At 49.7% G+C, this 20,853-nt stretch overlaps 2 protein-coding genes across 4 annotated transcripts in view; one reads left to right on the top strand and one right to left on the bottom strand.

Moving 5' to 3' along the window:
- Window positions 1–19: 19 nt before the first annotated feature.
- Window positions 20–2,086, top strand: CHCHD5 (coiled-coil-helix-coiled-coil-helix domain containing 5). 3 transcript variants are annotated; one of them, XM_067560402.1, is made up of 4 exons: window positions 20–144; window positions 239–379; window positions 928–1,079; window positions 1,765–2,086. In XM_067560402.1, exons 1-4 carry the CDS (start codon window positions 50–52, stop codon window positions 1,794–1,796), a joined length of 420 nt encoding a protein of 139 aa, XP_067416503.1. In that variant the 5' UTR covers window positions 20–49; the 3' UTR covers window positions 1,797–2,086. The 3 variants fall into 3 exon arrangements, with proteins under 3 accessions (XP_067416503.1, XP_067416500.1, XP_067416501.1); XM_067560399.1 differs by having other exon boundaries at window positions 23–144; window positions 243–428; window positions 928–1,060; XM_067560400.1 differs by having other exon boundaries at window positions 23–144; window positions 243–428.
- Window positions 2,087–10,398: 8,312 nt separating this feature from the next.
- The window catches only part of LOC137161276 (LIM/homeobox protein LMX-1.2-like), a 55,826-nt gene continuing 45,371 nt past the window's right edge, over window positions 10,399–20,853 (bottom strand). Inside the window, exons 4-9 of the mRNA XM_067560398.1 lie at window positions 15,595–15,827; window positions 14,774–14,931; window positions 13,734–13,811; window positions 13,259–13,328; window positions 11,899–12,051; window positions 10,399–11,005 (exon numbers count right to left, since the gene is read on the bottom strand). Coding sequence (XP_067416499.1) covers window positions 10,851–11,005; window positions 11,899–12,051; window positions 13,259–13,328; window positions 13,734–13,811; window positions 14,774–14,931; window positions 15,595–15,827 — 847 coding nt within the window. The 3' untranslated portion in view covers window positions 10,399–10,850. The remainder of the gene's footprint in view (window positions 11,006–11,898; window positions 12,052–13,258; window positions 13,329–13,733; window positions 13,812–14,773; window positions 14,932–15,594; window positions 15,828–20,853) is intronic.

The following is a 20,853-nucleotide window of genomic DNA, read 5'->3' as shown; positions in this document are numbered from 1 at the left end:
GCCTCGACTTTGTCATGGCCAGGCCGCCCCCACGGCGGGGTTTTCGCGCATGCGTGTTGGGCGCCCCGGCCCGGCCCGGCGGCGTGTATGTTGCTTCCGGGTGGCTGCCAGGGCCCGGCCCAGGGACCGTCCCCGCGGCAGCATGTGAGTGCGGGGCGCGGGGCGCGGGGCCGGGGCCGGGCGCGCTCCGCTCCGCTCCGCTCCGCTGACTGACCCTCCTCCCTCCCTCCCTCCCTAGGCAGGCCGCCCTGGAGGTGGCGGCGCGGCACTGCCGCAGCGAGACGGAGCAGTACGGGCGCTGCGTGGCCGCCAGCCCCAGCACCTGGCAGCGCGACTGTCACCAGCTCAAGCTCAGCATGGCGCGCTGCACCTCCGCCCAGTGAGTGCGGCCGGCCGCGGGCCCGGCTTCCCGTCCCGGGGCGCAGCAGGTGGGGCCCGGCCCGGCCCGGCCCGGCCCGGGCCTAGGCAGAGCGCCCCTGTCCGGCCCCCGTGCACTGCACCCGTTTGCCCCGCATCCAGCGCAGCCCGTCCGGGCCCATCGCCCCAGCCTGGAGCTGCCCGGCGGGCGGGTGGATTTACCCTCGCCTTTGCGAGCTGAGAACGGATTCGCCCGTTTTACGGCTGGGCTGGGGAGCGAAGGCGGGCCGCTCTGTGGCAGGGCAGGGAACCGAGCCCCTGGCTCCTGCGGGTCCCAGCAGTACTAGCCCTACACGGCCAGCCTGCTGCCGCTGGACATGTTGAACGGGAGTCACGGGGATTTCACGTCTGCTACTAGGCACCTTCCTGACTCCCCTACAGCCCCCTTTCTAGGGGTCTAGGTTTGAAAATGTTCCTTCCAGGCGTATTCCAGAACCTGTGCAGCCCCGGCCTCCTCAGCCAAGCTCCCCATGCGGAGCTCAGTGTCTGCCTGTGCTTTTTTCGTTGCAGCCCGATTGTGCAGAAGATCCGCCGTGACTGCGCTGAGCCCTTCACTGCATTTGAACAGTGCTTGAAACAGAACGAGGCCTCCGTGATGAACTGCACTGAACATGTCGAACAGTTCCTGCTTTGCGCTGAGCAGGTGAAGCTGGTGACGAAAGGTGAATGAAGTGCTGGTGAGAGGTGTCAGCTGGGAACTTGGAAGCCCCTGTTAAGCTCCAGCACAGGCAGTCTCACTGCTAGCTTCCCCATCTACCACCCTGCCAAAAATGCCTCTCCTGCCTTAGAGAAGCCCCTTCCAGGAGAGAGATTGGAGATTAGTGTCCAGGGCTCATTCTTTCCTTGGCCTGTCTGCTGAGTCCGTAAGTGCCAATTGCAACCGTGGTTCTTGTAATAGTGACACTTGTCCACTTGAAGCCAGACTGACCAGATAGCTCATTTCACATAGGTCTCCAAATGGGTATCAATGACTGTCACGATGAACTTGAGCTGACACCCATGTGGTGAAAACCCTGATTCTGTTGCCAATCCCCTTAACCATCTTGGTTGCCACCATGAAGTCATGACTTTAGTCTGACTTTAGGAACCAATCTAGAGCAGTGGGTTTGTGCAGTAATGTACATCAAGCTCTCTCAGTAGAGTCAGCTTACTTTACTACTCTGAACACTTTCTTTCAAAGGGTTTGTCCTTTGATGGAGTAATACTAAAATAAAATCATCTTATTAAGTTTGTGAGAACCCTTAGACAGCTACTTCTCACCAGCTGCCTGTGCAGATGCTGTATTCTCAGAACTAGAGTTTCACATATGTGCACAACCACTGACTCATTCCTGCGTCCTTTCCATAGGGGACACTGAGAACTTTCGCCTTCAGGAATGAAACAAGCTTTTCCTGCCGTGGAGCATCGTTCTAATGGTTCCTGGCAGAAAACAGAGCATGATACGAGGCCCTGCGCTCTGGCTTCCATCAGTTTCCGATCACATGCACCTGAACTGTTGGATTCATACCCGGATGTAAGAATGTTTCCAATCTGTCAGCGTTTGCCAGGGTGCTGTTAGTGCCACCTCTTGTCTCTGCCAGTTGCACAGCCCTAAACAGCACCATTAATTAATAAGCTACAGAAACTGTATGAAAGTGACAATAAAGGCTCGTCTCTGCACTGAAATTGAGACCAAAGGCTGAAATTGGTTCTTAATTTGTCCTATTTACTGTGGCATGTGTTCTTTCCTACTCCTTGCAGTATTTAGGCACAGTATTTGCAACGCAATAAAATAATTCTTAAAGATTAACCAGCTGGCTCTAGCTTCCTCCAGTTGGGGAGTAGGGGAGCTGCTGTGAGGGTCTGGCTGACAACACTGAAATCCAGGTAATAACTAAAGAGAGAACATCAGGCTGTTCCCAAATATGAACAGCCTCAAAACTCTAGTCAACACTCCCATTTCTGACAAATGTTACTGAAGGGCAATAGACTTGCCTGTCTTGTGCTCTGCTTTGGAGCCAGCAGAGGGAGCCTTGTCAACAGCAGAGCTGTAGGGAGCGCTAATAACTAGCATTGCACATGTTCAAAATGGTTTACAAAAACCAACTCTTGTAGAAACAAGACAACAAACGACAATTCATAAATGCTGGGAGAATACTAGCGTTCACCCTATGGGGAGAAAAACGGGACAGGGACAGGTTATTTCAAGTTTGCAAACGATATAGGGGAATTAAAATGACACAAATACAGTCAACTGTCCTGAGAGGAATGAATTAAGAACAGGGGGCTTGTCCTTGTGAGTTCCTCATGCTTCAAAAAGAGCCATCCTGAGCATGCCTAAAGCAGAGATGGACGTGCAAGAAACACCTTGTCTGCTGGTTAGAGCAGAGTACTGAGAGTTAGGACTCCTGGATTCAATTCCCAGTGCTTCTGCTGCTTTGATTTGTGTCCTTGGATGAGTCTCTGTGTTGGTGTTTAATGTGCTGTCTGTGAAATGAGGATAATTCCTGCCTCCCAGAGGAGGTGTAAGACTTAATTTGGGCTCTGAAGTAATTTGAGATAGTCAGAGGCCCTAGAGAAGGACAGTACTGGTCCCTCTGCTATGCTTATACAGCCTCCGCACTACATCCATTTGACTTCAGAACAACAGCTTCATGGCTGTGAGCACAAGAAATGTGAGCGCTTGGGGCTGCCCAACAAGTGAGAGAGGTAAGGGGCCATGAATCCAGTCACTGCAGCGCAGCCCAGGGAAGTGAACTGCAGGCCTTGTATAGAAACAAGGCTGTTGTATCACATGTTGCTTGAGTCCAATATTTGTCCTAAATCCCGATATAATTCTGTAGCATGTTTTAATGGGAGGCAACCACCTTTCACGGGCTCAGCAAGGACCAAGATAAATCTATCGCTGACCTGGTTCATTCTCTCTGCCCAGGACACATTATTCCTTGTCTGCCTTTCAGCCAAGGCAGGTGTCCAAGTTCTTGCCTTTGAGCATATGGTGTTTGGTGAACATAAATTACCATCTTCCAGCAGCCCAGCTTGGCAGAGCTTTCCCTCTCCTGGGAGGTGTTGGTAGATTTGAAGGTTGTCTGTTCCAGCTTCATGCAGCTGGCTGCCAATGCTGTTGTGCTGCTTGCTGTAACCCCATTAGCTACTGTTCTCTACCCTAGAGGTGGCTGCATTTCAGTAGTGATGTGATCTGTGTGTGTTGGGATCACTTATGACTAAGGGTATTTTATAAACAGGCTAGGCAGGGAGCTTTTATCCCTTTAATGTCCTGTGAGTAGCGGGACCTGAGGGGACCTGCTTTGCTTAGTGATGTGAAGTGGTAGGAAAGTTGGGCGAGGAGGTGATGGCAGCTCAGCTTCAGCGTGCATTTAGAGAGGATGCAACTGCTAGCAGAGAAGGGAAAAGTCTATTTTTAGCTGACCCCTCGGGATCATTTGTAGCGGCTCGTGTCCCATTCGTCATAAATGGCTGCGGTGGGAAGAGCTTTATTCAGGATGCCGCTACACAGGAACAAAGGTGCTTTACATATAGTTGAAATTGCATTGAAATGTCAGGCTGGCAGCAGACAAGCCATTTTTCATTATGCTTAGGGTGCACTGGGCCCCTTGTAAGCCCAGCTACATCTCCAGCTGCTCAGCAGCCTGAGCCACTCCATTATTACTTAGAGTCGATCGCTTTAACCACTGCGCTGCCAGGCATTTGTCCCTGTTAGCTCCTACTTCATCAGCTGAACCCTGACAATTGGTCATGAAGTCAACCTGGTACTGAGGAACAGGCAGGATAAAATGCAGGTGGTGCTGCCCTTTGTGCCGTATGTATTCGGGCTCTGACAATCAAGGCAAAACGTCTGCTGAGACAATTGTCACAGGGCAGTTGTAGGTTTTGTTCTGCATGTAGAATGTACCTCATGCATCGTTGTGTAGCTTAGGATCATAAAGCCCCGTGTTGCAGTTCTGAGGCAGGAACCTGCCCTCATGGGGCAGAATTGCATAGGGGGCCAGCTTTAGAAGTGGTGTCTTCCCCCAAATTATCAAGAACTGCAGGAGGCAGATTTCTGAACTAAATGAACTGATGGCCTCATCAAATCTGGCAAATCCTCTGTGGAAAGGAAGGGGCAAATGGTCTCATCACTAGCAGGCCTTCTCCTTTCAAGTAGGACATACATAGGGATGGGCTACAGGAGGTGTGTGGCATTTTCTCACTCATTTCTTTGCCCTGAAGAACTTGTTAGCTCTGTGTATAATATTGCACAGCTGGTCAGTTTTAATCTTCTTCATCTAGCTCTGCAGCAGAGGGTCCCAAATCATTTCATAGGGCGAAGCATGGTTGTATAGAATGTTGGGTTGTGGGTTTTTTCATGACCACCTCCGCTTCCCTTTGCAACTCTGTGGACTCACCTCCTCCAACCTGTGCTGGAATAAGAGCACGTTGCCAGCTACAGCAGCTGCTAGGATGGGGATGTAACGTCAGAGAAGTAGCAGTGTGCATATGGTTTGCTTTAGCAAAGGTTAGCAACTGGAAATAAGGCGGCGCCAGCACCATGGGACCAGCAAGTGCTCTGAAACATGGTGTTGGCTCCTGCAAGAGTCACGGCTCTGGTTTAGACTGGCTAGTGCTCTGATCTGGCAATGCAAATTCTATACTCTTAAAGCCAATTGCTGTTTTTGGGCAGTTAAGGTTGTTTAGCAATGCTTCATACCCTTCTACAATGGTGAAAACTGAAACCACTGAGAACCAGAAACTGTATGCAACAAAACACAAACATTAGAAAGCCAGAAAATGCCCATCATCATTTCTGTATCTGAGGACAATTTCTATTGGAGAATCTATTGCATAATGACCAATCGCAGAGCCAGCAAGGAAGCTTACAGTAAAAAGACATTCTGGACTCTGGCACAAATTGCACCCCAAGTCAAGAGAGACTAGACCCATACACACAAATCGAGGAAGCTAGATATGCACCAGCATTGGGCTGAGCCGTAGACAAGACTTTGGGCAGTCAATCAAACCCATACTTTCTGTTCCATCGCTAAAGGCTGCAACAAGGTTCAGCAAAATTAATCCCAAAGGGGCCAAATCAATAAGTGTGTTTTTCATGGCAGGAGCCTCACAAAAATGAATTTAGAGATGCCTTCTGGTGGATTGGCAATCTCAGAAACTTAGAACAGACCAGAAAAAAATATCCAAACCCTGTAGAATCCAGGGATAGGAGCCTAAAAAGCCCCAAATTCTAAGTTACTTCAGAACTTCTAGAACATTTCTGGATGTGTCTCAGAACATGTTGCACATTCTCACTCGGGGCAGAAGGGTGTCATTATATTGGTGTGTTCCCCCTTTCGTTCACACACAACTCCGGTCTGTGCCATTGCAGTAGCAGGCTCCTTTGGACGCCACACCACTAAGGGCAGAAATAGAAGTGGAAGCTTTATTTCAAATCACTTCACCTTCCAGCATAGGCTTTCCTTTCCAGGGCCCAGTAATGAGCTCTAAACTGCCTTTCTGCATTTTACTTTTCTCCCCTTTCAGTTGTTCCTGATTCTTGTTTCCAGCTAAAAGGCAGTGTTGTCTGATAGGTAGAACAAGGCCTGGGTGTCAAGACTCCCGGGTTCTAATTCCAGCTCTACCGATGATTTGCTGAGAGTCCTTAGGACTAGTCACCACCTTTCTTTGCCTCTGTTTCCTCATCTCAGAAACAGATAACATCTGTTTTGCCAGGGAGTAATGAGGGTTAACTAATTAATATGTGTAAAGAGTTTTGAGGTCAGCAAGAGAGCGAAAGCCAAAGATCATTAGTTCAGTTCATTCTTTGCTGTTTTTTCTCTGTTTCCTTTTGATTTAGAACTCACTGAATATGTAATTAAGTGTGCTGGGGGTCTTGCAGCCTGTTACTTTAACTTCTGTTGAAGTCAAGTTTCCTTTCAAGTGGAACTTTAAAACCAACAAGGTGAATTACACATGAGCCTAGAATGAGGAACTAACAAAAACATCCCTTTAATTTTTCATCCAGAAAATGCTCTAATTTTACACTCTGTTTCTCTTATTTAAAAGAGCCATAAATCAGCATGTTCCTTTGGTGTCAGCAGTCCTAGGGGGAGATTTAGTACTGCTGGCAGGCCCAGGTCTGAAATGGGCAGTGGCAGAGGGTGCAGAACCACATTCCATTCACACACACACTTGCTTTATTTGGCTCCCCTCCAGCTGACATCGTCACTGCTAGGCATGAGAGAGGCTGCATGGGCAGAGAGGAGCACACTGGTCTTCTGGTCAACCGTCATCTTTACAGTGTTCAGAAGAACACATCCACGCACAGGACTGGGAGTCAGGAACTCCCAGCAAAGACATGGTACGCTGGAGGCCTGGGCAAGACTGATGCCCTCCCTCTTCGAAAAGAACAATGCTGTCTCCTGCCATGTAGAAGTGAAGGTCCATCAGACTGAATGATGGTTTCCAGCCTGCATCCTTTACAGAAAACGGAAAAGGGAGGAAGAGTGGGGGTAATGGTTACTGCACATGGTGTTAGGATTCTCTGGGTTCTAATCCCAGCTCTGCAATTGACTGTGCTGTGGCCTTGGGAATGTCAATTAACCTCTCTTTGGCTCTCTCGCTCCACATGTACAATGGGGGATCACTTCCCTACGTCGCATGATAGCTGTGAGCCTTACTGCTTGCTAGAGAAACAGCCAAGGTATCATGTGCCTCCCAGTGATAGTCCATGCACAAGACTAACAAAAATCAACCCGTTAGTACTCAGCAATGCCACACGTGTGAACCGCGCTGGACCCCTGTGTCACAAATACCAGAGCAGCTGGCTATGAAGGAACAGCGTGGGAAGAGGACACAAACCAACCAAGAAAGCAAAGGCCTGGGGCCTGTCAATAAGAGAGCCCAGCAATGCTGATACAGTCAGAAGCTTCTGAACAACAACTCAGAACCAGGCAGTCCCAGGACACAGAACTGAAATTCAGCTAGCACCTGATTGTCCATTAGGTGGGAGTAACGCACCAGAAAAAGCCGCCGTTTCCCAATCCTATCCGGTTGATTCAGGCCAGCTCTGAGGGCACAAAGTGATCAGTGACATTGGTCAGCAGAGGGGGTGAGAGCTCACACTCAGTACACTCTGGAACCCTCTCTCACACACAAAGTGACTCCTCCTGTCCCTTCACCTTTACAACAGCTGCTGCCCCCTGGCACTGATGTCAGCAGACCCATTGTCGCTGCTCCAAGCCCCTTGTCATTCCTTGGTCGCAAGAACTGAGGTTGCTGCTGCAAAACACATGGGCTGACCGGGAGCCCCTGGACACCATGGAAACTACCTGGCAATGCTGATGATACCAAGAGCATCTCTGTCCCTCAGAATGATGCTGAGATCAGAGAAGCAACAGGACTTTGCTTGGCAAACATGCTAGTTTTTCAGACTTCGAGGACTTCAGCTGTTGGTTTGGTGCCTAGGGGCTGACTAGCCACTTCTTGATTCATCACAAGTTCACACTGTGTCAGGGTGAAGTCCTGCTAGCTCCCCTGAGGGTCAGTCTAACTGGCCGTGATCTCTTCCATCAGTTCTGGCAAGTGAATTTCAACATTGGTTCCGAAGCTCAGGTCATTGTCATCTTAGACTGTCCTGCACTAGTGATCCAGCATCTAGCATATTGTTCACATCATTTGCCAATATCTTATTGGTTTATATGGGGAATTCAGATTCTCTTGCAGCTAACTATAACTGACTCTTGGTGTTGTATTTATCAAAGTAAGAAAAGATGTTAGCACTAGTTCCTCACTTCTTGCTCCAGGATGTCTGGTCCCTGGGAAAGATGAGGCTCTGATTAAATGTCCCCCTGAAAAACTCAGGCCAAATCCCAATGGGATTGCACAGAGAGTAGCTAGATGGACATGCCTACTTGATCTAATCGAAGCAGAGTGAAGGTACGGCCAGTTTGTCTGTGCTTAGGCAAGCTTTAGACTTCAGCTTTAAGTTTGTTTTTATTTCCAAATGTACATGCAAAAACATCAGCACATTACAGCACTGGATCACAAAGGGAGCAAGGGTGGGATTTCAGGGGGTGAAGCTGGCTCCAGCGTTTGTCGGAAACATATCAACATTCTCTTAAAACTTAATCTAAACCGCGACCATTTCTAGTGCAAAAGCCACTGAAAGAAAGAAAGAAAGAAAGAAAGAAACAGCTCTGGGAGTTTTCAGTCTCATTTCTTATGGGCGGACAGACACACAACAGAGGTGGGAATGGACCAAGTGCAGCAACTCAGGCTGGAAGGAGCAAGGAAAACCTGCTTCCATAGAAGCCTGCCTGGGTGGATGGAGGTAATTCACAAATTGCCAGTTCCCCAGGAGAGGACACTCCCCTTAAATGAAACATCAAAATGTCTGTAAACTATTTACACAACCGCCTTAAAGGCAAAAATCATCCACTACTGACGACTGAGGGAGAATCCAGATAAAACGTCTAGTTTTGTAAACAAAGGAGCAAGGGACTGCCAGTAGGTGAATTTATACAACTCTATTAATGGGGGAAGCAATGATGGCATGAGTTTTATAAAGGTTGTAGTTCAGGTATGCACCATTTTTTGTGCCTGGTCTCCATGAGCTCTCTTGAATAGATGGGAAGCTGACAGATGGCAAATCATATTGGGAATCGGTCTCCTATGCTCCCAAAGCTCATGATTATTAATGTTCAGAAATCACTGCCACAGAAATACAGCAATGATAACTATTAGCTTTTTCTTCCTCTTCATTTGAGGAGAGTTTGCATACCTTTGAAACCAGATTGAGAAGGCAGGGGAGGCTTAGAACCAAAATCAACACTATGTACTGAAACATCAGTGAGCCCGGTTCTCAGATAGCTGCAGCACAAACCGAACTGCTGGGATTGCAGCTCCAGGGATTAGGGCTTTAAACATCCTGCTCATGCCAAGTTATTATTTTCCATTGGAGATGTCCTCTCCTCAGTGAGTGTTTGAATAACTGAGGGAAGGCAAATTCTGGAGGCTCTAACTCCATTCATCAGCCTGCTCTTAAGGGGGCTCAGAGGCAACCCTTTGCCATTTCTGGGGATGTCAGCTGTCTGTACAGTATCTGAAACATAAAACACTGGGTGAGTGAATAAAGAATTTTCTTGTTAAATATCTGATTTAAACTTCCACTCACTCTCTGCTGCTGTCTCTTGCATCTTTTATAAAGATCACCCTGAATCTGCCTGCTAATTGCTAACCCTAAACTACCCCACCCTGAGGGCCTGTAAGAGCTTCGTGCTTGGAGAAGAAGGGTTTCTCCTGTGCATCCAAGGAAGAGGCTCTCTGTCTCCCAGCAGAATCTGGGCATCATAGCTGTCGCCTTCAGAGCCAAGAACAAACTCAGTCTGTTGGAGTGGAAGTGACTTGGCCCAGGGCACATTCTAAGGTAACTCAATTGAACCACTTCCTCTTTTTGTGTATTAGAAGGAAGCAAAATGCTGGGAAGGTCTCAGTGAGCTGGGTAAATAGATAGAGGAGAAAAATCCCACTAGATGTAACCATGGAGGGAGCGGTTTCTGGTAAGAACATTTTGAAAATAATATCAATTCACACCAATAGCTGTAAAAGAAACAAACAACAGCCAGTGCAGACAGCAACTACAATGTTACAGCTGTGAGAACAAGATCTTCATTCTACTTTGAAGGGATGGAGTGGCCCCCTTTTAAAGGGAGGGGTGCACAGGCAGTCGGGAGAGGCGGAGACACCATTCTAGATGTGTTATGCTCTTCAGGGACATGTCCCCTGGCTTCCTCACGTCATAACAGAGACCAAATAATCTTTTGTTCCTCAAGCAAAGCCATTTCCTTCAGGGGCCAGCATGTCTGGCATTTCTCCAGGGCGTCAGCCATTAAAAAGCCTAATTCAGACCCCTTGGAGGCTGCCTCCAAAATGGCAGTGGCATCAGTTAGAGGCATCCTCAGTCACTGGCCTTCCCCAAAGGAAATGAATGTTGTCCCAAGACGCAGGCTCTCGAGGGGGCAGGCTGGTGAAATCCCACGAAGCTGGGCACAAGGCACCACAAACAGATCAGCTGCACCAAGGTTTAAAGAAATGCAGCAAACAGAGGAGATGCTGCTTCCAAGCCTGACTATGGGCAACTTGGCCAGTCTCGTTTGAAGAATGTAATGCTCTAAAGCATAAACACTGGACAAACCGCTACAGTTACAGCTAAACATCATATCACCCATCTACTTGTGGCTAGAGAAAAGGAGGGGAGAGGCAATGCAGTTCAGTCCTCTGGGATGTTGGAGGTCCTCCTGGATTAGTGCTTACGTGCTTGGCAAACCCAGTCACCTCTTCCACTGTGCAGGGTTCAAAGAGTTTCTCTGAGGGGCTTAGTCTTGTTTCCCCTCCCCACTCCTCATTCTGAATTCAGAGCAATGTCTGTCCAAGACACCAAAGCACCAGGACCGTTTCCATGGTCAGGAGGTGAAGTAGGAGCTCTGCATAGAGTAGAGTCGGTCGATGGGGTTACCCACTCGGGCTTGGAGGAGGTTGGCTTCAGCTGTTGATAGCAGGCAGTCTCCCAAGTGGCTGATGCTGTCGCTGTCCATGTCATGGAAAACACCTTCTGAGTCTCGGGGAGGAAGACAAGGAAAGTGAGAGAAAGACACGAGCACATCCCACAAGGGGCTCCCGTATCATAGAATCATAGAATCACAGAATATTAGAGTTGGAAGGGACCTCAGGAGGTCATCTAGTCCAACCCCCTGCTCAGAGCACGACTAACCTCACCCCTGCCTGACTCATCCAGAGCCCAACTTGAGGCCTAGACCCCTCGCCCCTGGACACGGCTCAGCACAAGGCCTAGCTCTTCCTCCTCCAGCTCCTCCCTCCTGGACAGGGCCCAGCACCAGGCTTGAGCCCCCCCAGCCTCTCACCCTTGGACAGGGCCCAGCGCCAGGCCTAGCCCTCCTGGCTCCAGCCCCTCATCTCTGGGCAAGGCCCAGCACAAGGCCTAGACACTCTTAAGTCCTGCTTAAATCTTCAAAATAGGAACTTGAATGGTGTCTAAATCTTGTGATGCGCCTTGCCCAGAGGTGAGGGGTTGGCGGGGAGGGGAGCTAAACATCATGCTGGCCTTCAATTTCACCCTATAGCCTCTACCTGGACTGTATCATCCCCTCTCCACCCAGAAAAAACCCCCAAGCATTTGAGCCCTAGACCTGGAAGGGGCTTGGTGAGGAGCTGCGGGTCCCACATTGCTGGGATCATTCTCCTTATCCTGGGACACCCCCTCCTTCATGGGCACCTTCTCTGGGTAGCTTTGAACGAAATGGGCCTGAGACACAAATTACCCCTTTAAATACACCACTGTCCTGTACAGCTGCCACGTCCTGCCTGGTGTTTCTTTCTGCACTGGTTTTGGTGGGCATGTGTCAGACAGTAATAACAGTGGGACTGGTCCAGACTGCGGTATGAGCACAGCTCTGGCACCGAGTCACATCAGCCTCCCTGCCATCCGCTTACCGTAAGGATGCAGATGGTCTCCCGGCAGCTGGGGCGGCGTAAGCCCTTGTCTGTACAAGTCTGTGCTGTAGCTGTTCTGATCCAGTGGCAGCAGCTGCTGCTGGGGAATCCTGGGATATGGGACCATGAGGCCATCTAGTCCGTGAACACTTGCTCCATCTGATGTGGAATCAGTGGAACAGGTGGAAGCAGTGGGTACAGAATGAGAACAGAGTCAAATTTATCATTACAATATATTATGATGTATTATACTGCAGTTGTGCCCAGAGGCCCCCATCAGGCTCAGGCTCCAGGCTCCATTGTAATGGCCCTGCAAACTGTTCTGAGCTCTGCCCAGACATGCAATAAAAGATGCATACTTTGGGCCAGATTCTGCATTCAGTTACTTTGGTGTAAATCAGGAGTGACTCCACTGAAATCCATGGATTTATTCTGGATTTACACCTGTGTAACTAAAGCCAAAATTTTTCAGCAGAGACTAGTGATTTCTGAAAGGGACCCAGAAAGTGCGGAGCACCCGCCCTCTGGAAATTGGGCCCGTTTCAGGGATCTCAAGTGGAGCACCCAGAATCGCAGGTCAGCAGAATGTGGCTCTACACTGCTTGGGACAAGATTTTTATGACAAGTCCATATTTTCAAGTGACTGAATCTACCTGTGTTGGATTCTTTTCACTATCATTAAGGTGCTGTACAGATAAGGGGCTGTTAGTATGGGAGCATGGGACCATTAATCCTGGAGTGAAAGGTCAAATTGCCATAGGTTACAAATTGGTTTGTTATGTAAAATCTAAACTGAAGAGAATCCCAACTCACCAGCTGGTAAAAGAATTGAGCCCCTGTTGCATAGTCAGAAACAACTGACCCCAAGTGTACGAAAGCATGCGAAGATCCCTGTTAATGATAATGTACACTACACTCGAAAAGAGATTTGCAAATCCCTGCGACACCCTACGAATTCTGTGCAATTTTCATAATTTTACAGCTTCTGAGGCAGAAAGGGGGGAAGTGACTCACCTAGGTCTCAAAGGGACTCTAGCAGAGCAGGGAATGAAACTTTGGAATTCCAAGGCCCAGTCCTCTGCTTTAACCATTACACCAGCTTTTCCTCAGCCAGTCTGCCAGGAGCTAATCTAATCCAGACTTTTCCCTTCACTTCCCCTCCCCAAAGTTCTGCCAGTACGCCTCAGTTCTGCCCTTCAGCCTCCTGCCTGCCTATGGTAGCCCTGGGCTACACAGCTATGCCGATCCCCCTCAGTCCCAGCTTGCATCGCCCTGATCCCCATGCTCTGCCACTGCTCACCTTCACTGTCATCATTGCTCTGCCTGCTGCTGCGGCCTGTCCCGCGGCCAGGCCCTAAACGCGGGTTGCCCAGCTGGTCCTGCTCCTGCTGCTGCTGCTGCTGCTGCTGCCTGCGAGCTATCTTCTTCATCTGCGAGGGGAAAGAAGCACGGCCCTGAGTTTGCACTACGGGTCTGGCTGGGGCAATACACGGCAGTTAACTCCCTCTTGGGCAGCTGCCTTTTCCCTGAAGGAAAAGGAGCAACGGGGATATTACACAGACACTAGTCCTGAAGCAGAGCCTCATTAGGGCTTCATGTTGCCCCAGTGGGCCCTGGGAAGCACAGAGTATCAGAGTGCAGTGCACACCAGCCATGCCCTCAATCCATCCCTATGTGCCACAATCTAGGAGCAAGGTCTTTCCACCCGCTCCACACAGGTTGTGTGTAGGGGGGATTCTGCTCCCATTGCTCTGCCAGAACGGTGTAAAGGGCCTTGGTGCAATTGAGAATCAGGGCCACAGAGCTTGGTTCTAAAGTCAGAAGCAGTCACTCACCTTGGCTCTTTGATTCTGGAACCAGACTTGCACCACCCGAACTGTCAGGCCTGTCTCAGCTGCAAGGGTCTCCCTCACCTACCCGCAGAGGGGAGAGGAGTTTGAAAGGGTGGGTTAGAGCTTTGTTACCTTGGAAAATGATCAGCACCCCTAACCTTGTGCACCTAATGGTCCACACCCCTCTCCAGATCCTTCCGAGAAACTCACATCTGCTGCAGATCTACCATGCTGCCTACAATGGACTGTGCCTACCCTAACGTCTGTCTTTTTGTCTGCCCGAGGATTGTAAGCTACTTAGAGCAGCTCTTCCTTCTTGAGAGTTTAGTAAATGTCTGCCACAGAAAAACATCTAACAAGGAGGGATTTCTCGCTCCCTGCAGGAAACTGTGCCCCCAAGGGCAGGATCCTCTCCTGTCATCACTCTGAATTTACACGGTAAACCCCCAAGGCAGGCAGCTTGTCTTTCTATTCATCTGCTCAGGACTCTAAACCCTTGACACCATCGAGAGGAGAAAGAGAACAGAAGCTGCTGTCTATGAAAGGCTCAGAGTAGGCCTACTTCACTTTGTGCCATCATTCACACCAGTGGAAAGTGGGTGTGAAACGCTGCTAAAGCAGAATGCACCGACTTCGCACTGGTGTAAATGAGAATACAAGACGCAGGGCGGCTGAAAATCTGGCCGTGTGTGCATCTCCGTTCGAACAGTCTGCACGGAAATGAAAACAAACTGGCTGCCAACCAGTGCTGTGGCTTAAAGCTGCAGTGCACAGAAACAGAGTCAGCAGATAGCCACAGTGTATGCACCACACTGCTGCTGGGCTGGACACACCGGCAGAAAGGAACCTGCTCTCTCCCTTCCGGAGTCAGGCTCCCTTGTGGTGTGTTCTGGAAGTGCTGGCTCTGCAGCACAGTGGGGAGTGTAAAGACAGGACGCTGGGCTCTGGAGCCATAGGAATAGGACTCCTGGAGGTTTCCAGGTATAAAAGCCAGGCTGGGGGCTCTGGTCCAGGCAGAGAGGACATTGTCTCCTGTACTCTACCTTTCTGCAGGGTTTGGAGGAAACCTCAAAAGAGGCCTTGAAAGCCCGTCGCTGCTGAGTGGTGAGGATGGTGCGCGGGCGCTTGGAGCGCTTGTGGTCCTTGCCTTCCTCGCTGCCTTTGCCATGTGAGTGGCTGCCATCCTCGTCCTCGCTTTTCACTGGGAGGGGAATTGTTAGCAGTTACTGCCCCGGCATTGGCAGGCCTGGGCCTCTCTGACTCAGCTACTGTGGCAGAGAAGCCAGGCAACTTCCTCCCCTTTCAGGGCTTTGGTCCCCACAGGATGTAGCTTTGCATCCTCAGCAGGGGCCATAGCCACCAGGGCTCTTGTCCTGAGGTACGTGGGGAAGAATTGCTGCACCAGATCCGACCGATGGCCCATCTAGCTCAGGATCACCCCCAGCTCCCCACATCTGAATAATCAACTCATCTAGCATGGTGTTCCCCTCCCACGGATTCCGCGCACCCCCATCCCTTCAGATCAGACCAACTGACCCAGCTAACCTAATGTCCCCCGCCATTCCCTCCCTCCCTGCCGCTCTGGATCAGGTCAGGGGCCATCTATCTAGCCCAATCTCCTGTCTCAGACAGTGGTCAGGGGACGGACATTTCAGAGGAATAATGGATCCTGCACACAGGCCGGACCCCTCCAGCCCCTTCCTGTCCACTGGGGACCAGACAATATCCCTGCAACACCCTACAACAGAGTGCCGTGAACCCCAGTGCGGAGGGGGTTGGTCCCCTGACTCCTTTGTCCCCTCAGTCCCAGCCCCATAAGGGGGGTGCACTCACTTGATCCCCTCCCTCCCCCAAGGCCCCTCACCAGACTCAGTGGGTGCAGGGCTGATGGCGCTCAGCATCTCTTTCTCCTTCTCATAGTCACTGCGGCACAACAGCTGCCCCTCCTTCAGCACAAACTCGTCCCCCCGCTGCAGACGCCGCTCGCATTCGCAACAGAAGAAGCAGTGGACATGGTATACGTTCTCCAGCACCCGCATGATGAATTCAGAGGGGGCGATCGCCTTCAGGCAGCTGCTGCACTTGGTCTGGAAGAGCCTGTGCGGTCAGGGAGGGAACAAAGCAGTCAGACAGGGTCTGGGGACAGGGCTCAGGGGGCAGTGGAGCTAGTGGAAGGATTGGGTAGATACTTGGGAGGTGAGGTAGGGCTCACGCATAGATACTGGGGTGCTGTAAGCAATCCTGGTTAGGCCTGGGGTTTCAGTGGTCAGAGCAGCGGCTCAGGGTAAGAGCTGTTCTTCTTTAGACGCTGTTGGTACAGATGGGCACTGTGATGCCATGGTGTAAATGCTGACATCGATAGTTAGAGCGAGTAGAGCAGACGTACCAGGGGTCAGGAGTCCCACCAGGAAGGGGGCTCCCCAGCAGCTGTCCCATGATTTCATGCTGAGTATGCTAGTTCATAGTGGCGGGAGGACAGAGAACCAGCAGCATCGGGTGATCTGGGGGCCGACACAGGCCCAAGGTCCCGAGACAGGACCGGGCTGGGCCTGCCAGGAATTCCCAAGCGATTCTGGCTGTTCTGAACAGGGTGACCCAGAGAGCAAGTGAATTCGGGCTACCAGCTCAGTGACCTGAGGGGAAGCACCACAAAGCAGAATATATAAACCAGGGGCTAGGTGATCAGCCAGTATAAATGGGTATTGGAGTCAAAGGAGCTGCACCCATTTACTTTTGCTAAGTAGCTGGCCCTATAGGTATCATATAAATAATCCTTGGACAGGTAGTGGTTTCTCTGGGCTAGGTCCAGCGCTCCTGCCCCTGCTTTATGCTGCTTTTATTTCTGACTTCCCCTCCTAGCTCTGCGAGGAACACAGCCTGCCCTGCCTTTCAACCCACCAGGGGAGTCTGAGCCCATGTTACCCTCCTGGAAGGGGCTGAGCTGCCCCCAAGTGCCTCTTCTGCTCTTGAATGAACTTTGCTGGTGGCTCATTCAGGGCTATCCATCTCGCTCTGTTCAGGCCACTGGAGTCAGTGAACGCAGGGACCAGTCTATTAGTTTGGTCTCAGCAGGCAGGGCTTCCTTCAAAACCTCTAAACTCATTTTAATAACTTAGTCCCTGAGGACTGTACGGACCCTGCACAGGGAGCTCCAGAGGAGGCTGTTTGTGCCCCACGCGGCATCCTGAGAGAGAAATAAACAATCGCCAAGTGCCCGGCGTTCAGAGCAGATGGTTCTGATGAAGTAATTTGGGATCTAAACAAATGCAAGCACGGTGGCTGCCGGCTGACAGCTTCTATTTAGCCACTTGACAAGAGAAAGTAATAAAATGGGGATTAATTAGGCTGTTGTTTAAACACACAGGATCTTCCCCACCAGCAGGGAACTCATAAACTGGGATTGAGAACAAGACTGGGTTAATCCTCCTGGCAAACTCTGCGGAGCGGGATGGAAAGGATTACAGGGGAGGGCTCATCCCTTCCAAATACCACCATCGAGTTGTGATGCGCAATGGCTTTCGCCTGAAGTGGCTGGGACATTCCAACTGGAGCCGCCTGGGATTTCTTGCTCTCCTTCTCTGTCTGTCTGTGTTCCTCTCCTCTCTTGGCATCCCCTCTCCCAGTCTTTTTGATATTCATGTTTTATTTTAAAAAATCATGCTTGAAATGTAAAAGTTCAGTATATAAAAAAAAGCTGCCACTGAGTCACATGTTTAAAAACCAAGCCAAAACCCCACACGCTGCCCCAAAGGAGAGGATGGGGTGTGTGTTCCATGCACAGGCCCAGAGATGGGCTGCTTACAAATCCATTCCCTTTCTGAGATGCACCAACACCAGGTGACAGGTGGAGGTGAAAAGAAAACGTAAACCCTTCTGGGTTACCTGTGCCCAGTTACAGCATGTGGCTTATTACTGAGAAACCAATTATTTATGTTCCTAGACTTTAAGCCCAGAAGGGACCTTACTGTGCATGTAGTCTGACCTTCTGCAAAGCTCAGGCCAGACAATTCCACCCAGGGCTTCCTGCACTGAGACCAATAGTCTGTGGCTAGACGCAAGAGTGTCTCTCTTAGAAAGAAACACCCAGTCTCAATTTAAAGACCCCACGTGACAGAGAATCCACCACATCCCTTTGGAAGCTGTTCCAATGGCTAATTACCATCTAATGACTTATTTCCAGTTTGCAATTGTCTAACTTCAGAGTCCAGTCCCTGGATCTTGTTATGCCTGTGTTTGCTGACGAGCCCTCTAGTATTAGTTGTGGTAACTGTAAAAAGTCAGCGCATGCGTCACTGACTGTTCCCAGCCTCCCGTATGGAATTAGATCTCAATCCAAACAATCCTAACTATTACATGCAAAGGCTCTCCACTGTCTCATTTTGGAGAATTCACCTCCTAGGCATGGGATTAATTTTTGTATGTGCCACTCTGGAGACCAAATCTCCATGAAATGAAGATTCTTGGGTCTTTAGAGAGACTGGCCCCAGAGATCATGTTTAGTCTTCCCAGGAGCAGTGGGTCCAGGCATACTCCTGTAACATATCCCAACCCTACCATCCTAGTACATGCAGACACTGGGGCTTTTAGAAGGTGAGGATGGGCCCAGCATGTGGCTAGAGCTAAAGACCAAGGGTGCTGAGGGAGTTGGTTAATGTGATTGCAGAGCCATTGGCTATTTTCTTTAAAAACTCGTGGTGATCAGGGGAGATCCCAGATGATTGGAAAAAGACAAACATAGTGCCCATCTTTAAAAAGGGAAGTAGGAGGATCTGGGGAACTACAGACCAGTCAGCCTCACCTCAGTCCCTGGAAAAATGATGGAGCAGGTCCTCAAGGAATCCATTTTGAAGAACCTGGAGGAGCAGAAGGTGATCAGGAACAGTCAGCATGGATTCACCAAGGGCAAGTCATGCCTGACCAACCTGATTGCCTTCTATGATGAGATGACTGGCTCTGTAGATGTGGGGCAAGCAGTGGATGTGATATACTTTAACTTTAGCAAAGCTTTTGATATGGTCTCCCACAGTATTCTTGCCAGTAAGTTAAAGAAGTATGGATGGATGAATGGACTATAAGGTGGATAGAAAGCTGGCTGTATCTTTGAGTTCAAAAGGTAGTGATCAACCGCTCTATGTCTATTTGGCAGCTGGTATCAAGAGGAGTGCACCAGGGGTCGGTCCTGAGGCCGGTTTTGTTCAACAACTTGTTCAATGATCTGGATGATGGAGTGGATTGCACCCTCAGCAAGTTCACGAATGACATTAAGCTGGTGGGAGTGGTAGACATGCTGGAGGGTAGGGATAGGATACAGAGTGACTTAGACAAATTGGAGGATTGGGCCAAAAGAAATCTGATGAGGTTCAACAAAGACAAGTGGAGAGTCCTGCACTTAGGACAGAATCCCATGCACTGCTACAGACTGGGGACCGACTGGCTAGGCAGCAGTTCTGCAGAAAAGGACCTGAGGGTTACAGTGGACAAGAAGCTGGATATGAGTCAAACCATGTTTTATGGCCAAGAAGGCTAATGGTATATTGGGCTGCATTAGTAGAAGCATTACCAGCAGATTGAGAGAAGTGATTGTTTTCCTCTATTCAGCACTGGTGAGGCCATATCTGGAGTATTGTGTCCAGTTCTAGGCCTGCCCACTACAGAAAGGATGTGGACAAATTGAAGAGAGTCCAGCGGAGGGCAACAAAAATGATTAGCGGGCTGGGGCACATGACTTAGGAGGAGAGACTGAGGGAGCTAGGCTTGTTTAGTTTGCAGAAGAGAAGAGTGAGGGAGAATTTGATAGCAGCCTTCAACTACCTGAAGGGGGTTCCAAGGAGGATGGAGCTAAGCTGTTCTCAGTGGTGGCAGATGACAACAAGGAGCAACGATCTTAAATTGGTCTAGGAGGTCTAGGTTGGATATTAGGAAAAACTTTTTCACCAGGAAGGTGGTGAAGCACTGGAATGGGTTACCAAGAGAGGTGGGGAAATCTCCTTCCTTAGAAGTCTTTAAGGTGCAGCTTGGCAAAGCCCTGGCTGGGATGATTTAGTTGGGGGTTGGTCCTGCTTTGAGAAGGGGTTGGACTAGGTGACCTCCTGAGGTCCCTTCCAGCCCTAATCTTCTGTGATTCTATGAAAGACATAAAAGTTGACACATTAAGAATACAGGAATCATTAGGAATACAAACCACGCTGTAGTAGGCATTGATGGAATAGTGCTCCCTCCTGACTCCCATTAGTCAGATGCTGGGGATCATGCCCTGGAAGAGGGTTTAGTTCTCATATAAGATCCTTAAATCCTTACCATAATAGCTCTGGAAATTCTTATTATCCGTATAAATGTCTAAGCTGGTTTTTTATTCCTTATTCCTTCCATGCCTTTGACCTCAATGATATGCTGTGGCAATGAGTTCCACTAATTGTGCAGTATTTCTTGGGAGGGGCGGGGAAAGGGAAACTTCTCGACACAAAACTTGCTTTGGACTTGATCCTGCACAGGACAGGGTATGGTAGAGATAAGCCCCCAGTCAGGGGAGTTTCTGAGTGTGCAAGTGCACATGTGTTTTTGTGTACATGCACTGCTTTAAAATGTGAAAGCCAGGGGAAAAGGTGACTGCTGAGAGAGGTACTAGGTGAAGCAACGATATCTGGAAAGAGATGTCAGAGCTGGGAGGAGAGGCCTGCCCATTTACCCGACTGCTTTTAGAATGAGGCAGTTAGCAAGTCTTGTCTAGAGACCCCATCAGGTACTGGCTACCTTGCCTGGTTTTCACAGGAAGGGCTTCCCAGCTGCGATCGGTTGAGGGATGCGCAGCTGCTGTAACATAACTCAATCTCACATAGGCATTGGGAGCCGCACACCCTCCCTCTCCCAGCTAAGCCCTAAAAACAAATCTGCTCTGCTTTGTACTAATTGAAGAAAACATTCAGCAAGCAGCTCATAAACACGGTGTCAGCTCGCATTACACAAAATTAAAATTCTCAGCCCCTCCAACACTAGGAATTCCTAAAGAGGCCGGTTTTAATATCGCCTGAATCCATTTAAGTCAAGGTAATATTGTTTGGGTTGTCATAGGAACAGAATACATCTCCGTTGCAGCCTGTATTCTGAGAGGAGGGATGGGAGGCTG

This window comes from Emydura macquarii, unplaced genomic scaffold (assembly GCF_026122565.2).
Source record: "Emydura macquarii macquarii isolate MOO-44397 ecotype Brisbane River unplaced genomic scaffold, CSIRO-AGI_Emac_v2 contig_2292, whole genome shotgun sequence".
Lineage (NCBI taxonomy): Eukaryota > Metazoa > Chordata > Testudines > Chelidae > Emydura > Emydura macquarii.
This window is presented reverse-complemented; position numbering and strand designations above follow the sequence as displayed.

Coding starts and splice junctions, on each gene's coding strand:
- CHCHD5 (XM_067560399.1), top strand. CDS start 50: ATGCGTGTTGGGCGCCCCGGCCCGGCCCGGCGGCGTGTATGTTGCTTC. Junction 145..242: donor GACCGTCCCCGCGGCAGCAT/GTGAGTGCGGGG, acceptor CTCCCTAGGCAG/GCCGCCCTGGAGGTGGCGGC. Junction 429..927: donor CCCGTCCCGGGGCGCAGCAG/GTGGGGCCCGGC, acceptor TTTTCGTTGCAG/CCCGATTGTGCAGAAGATCC.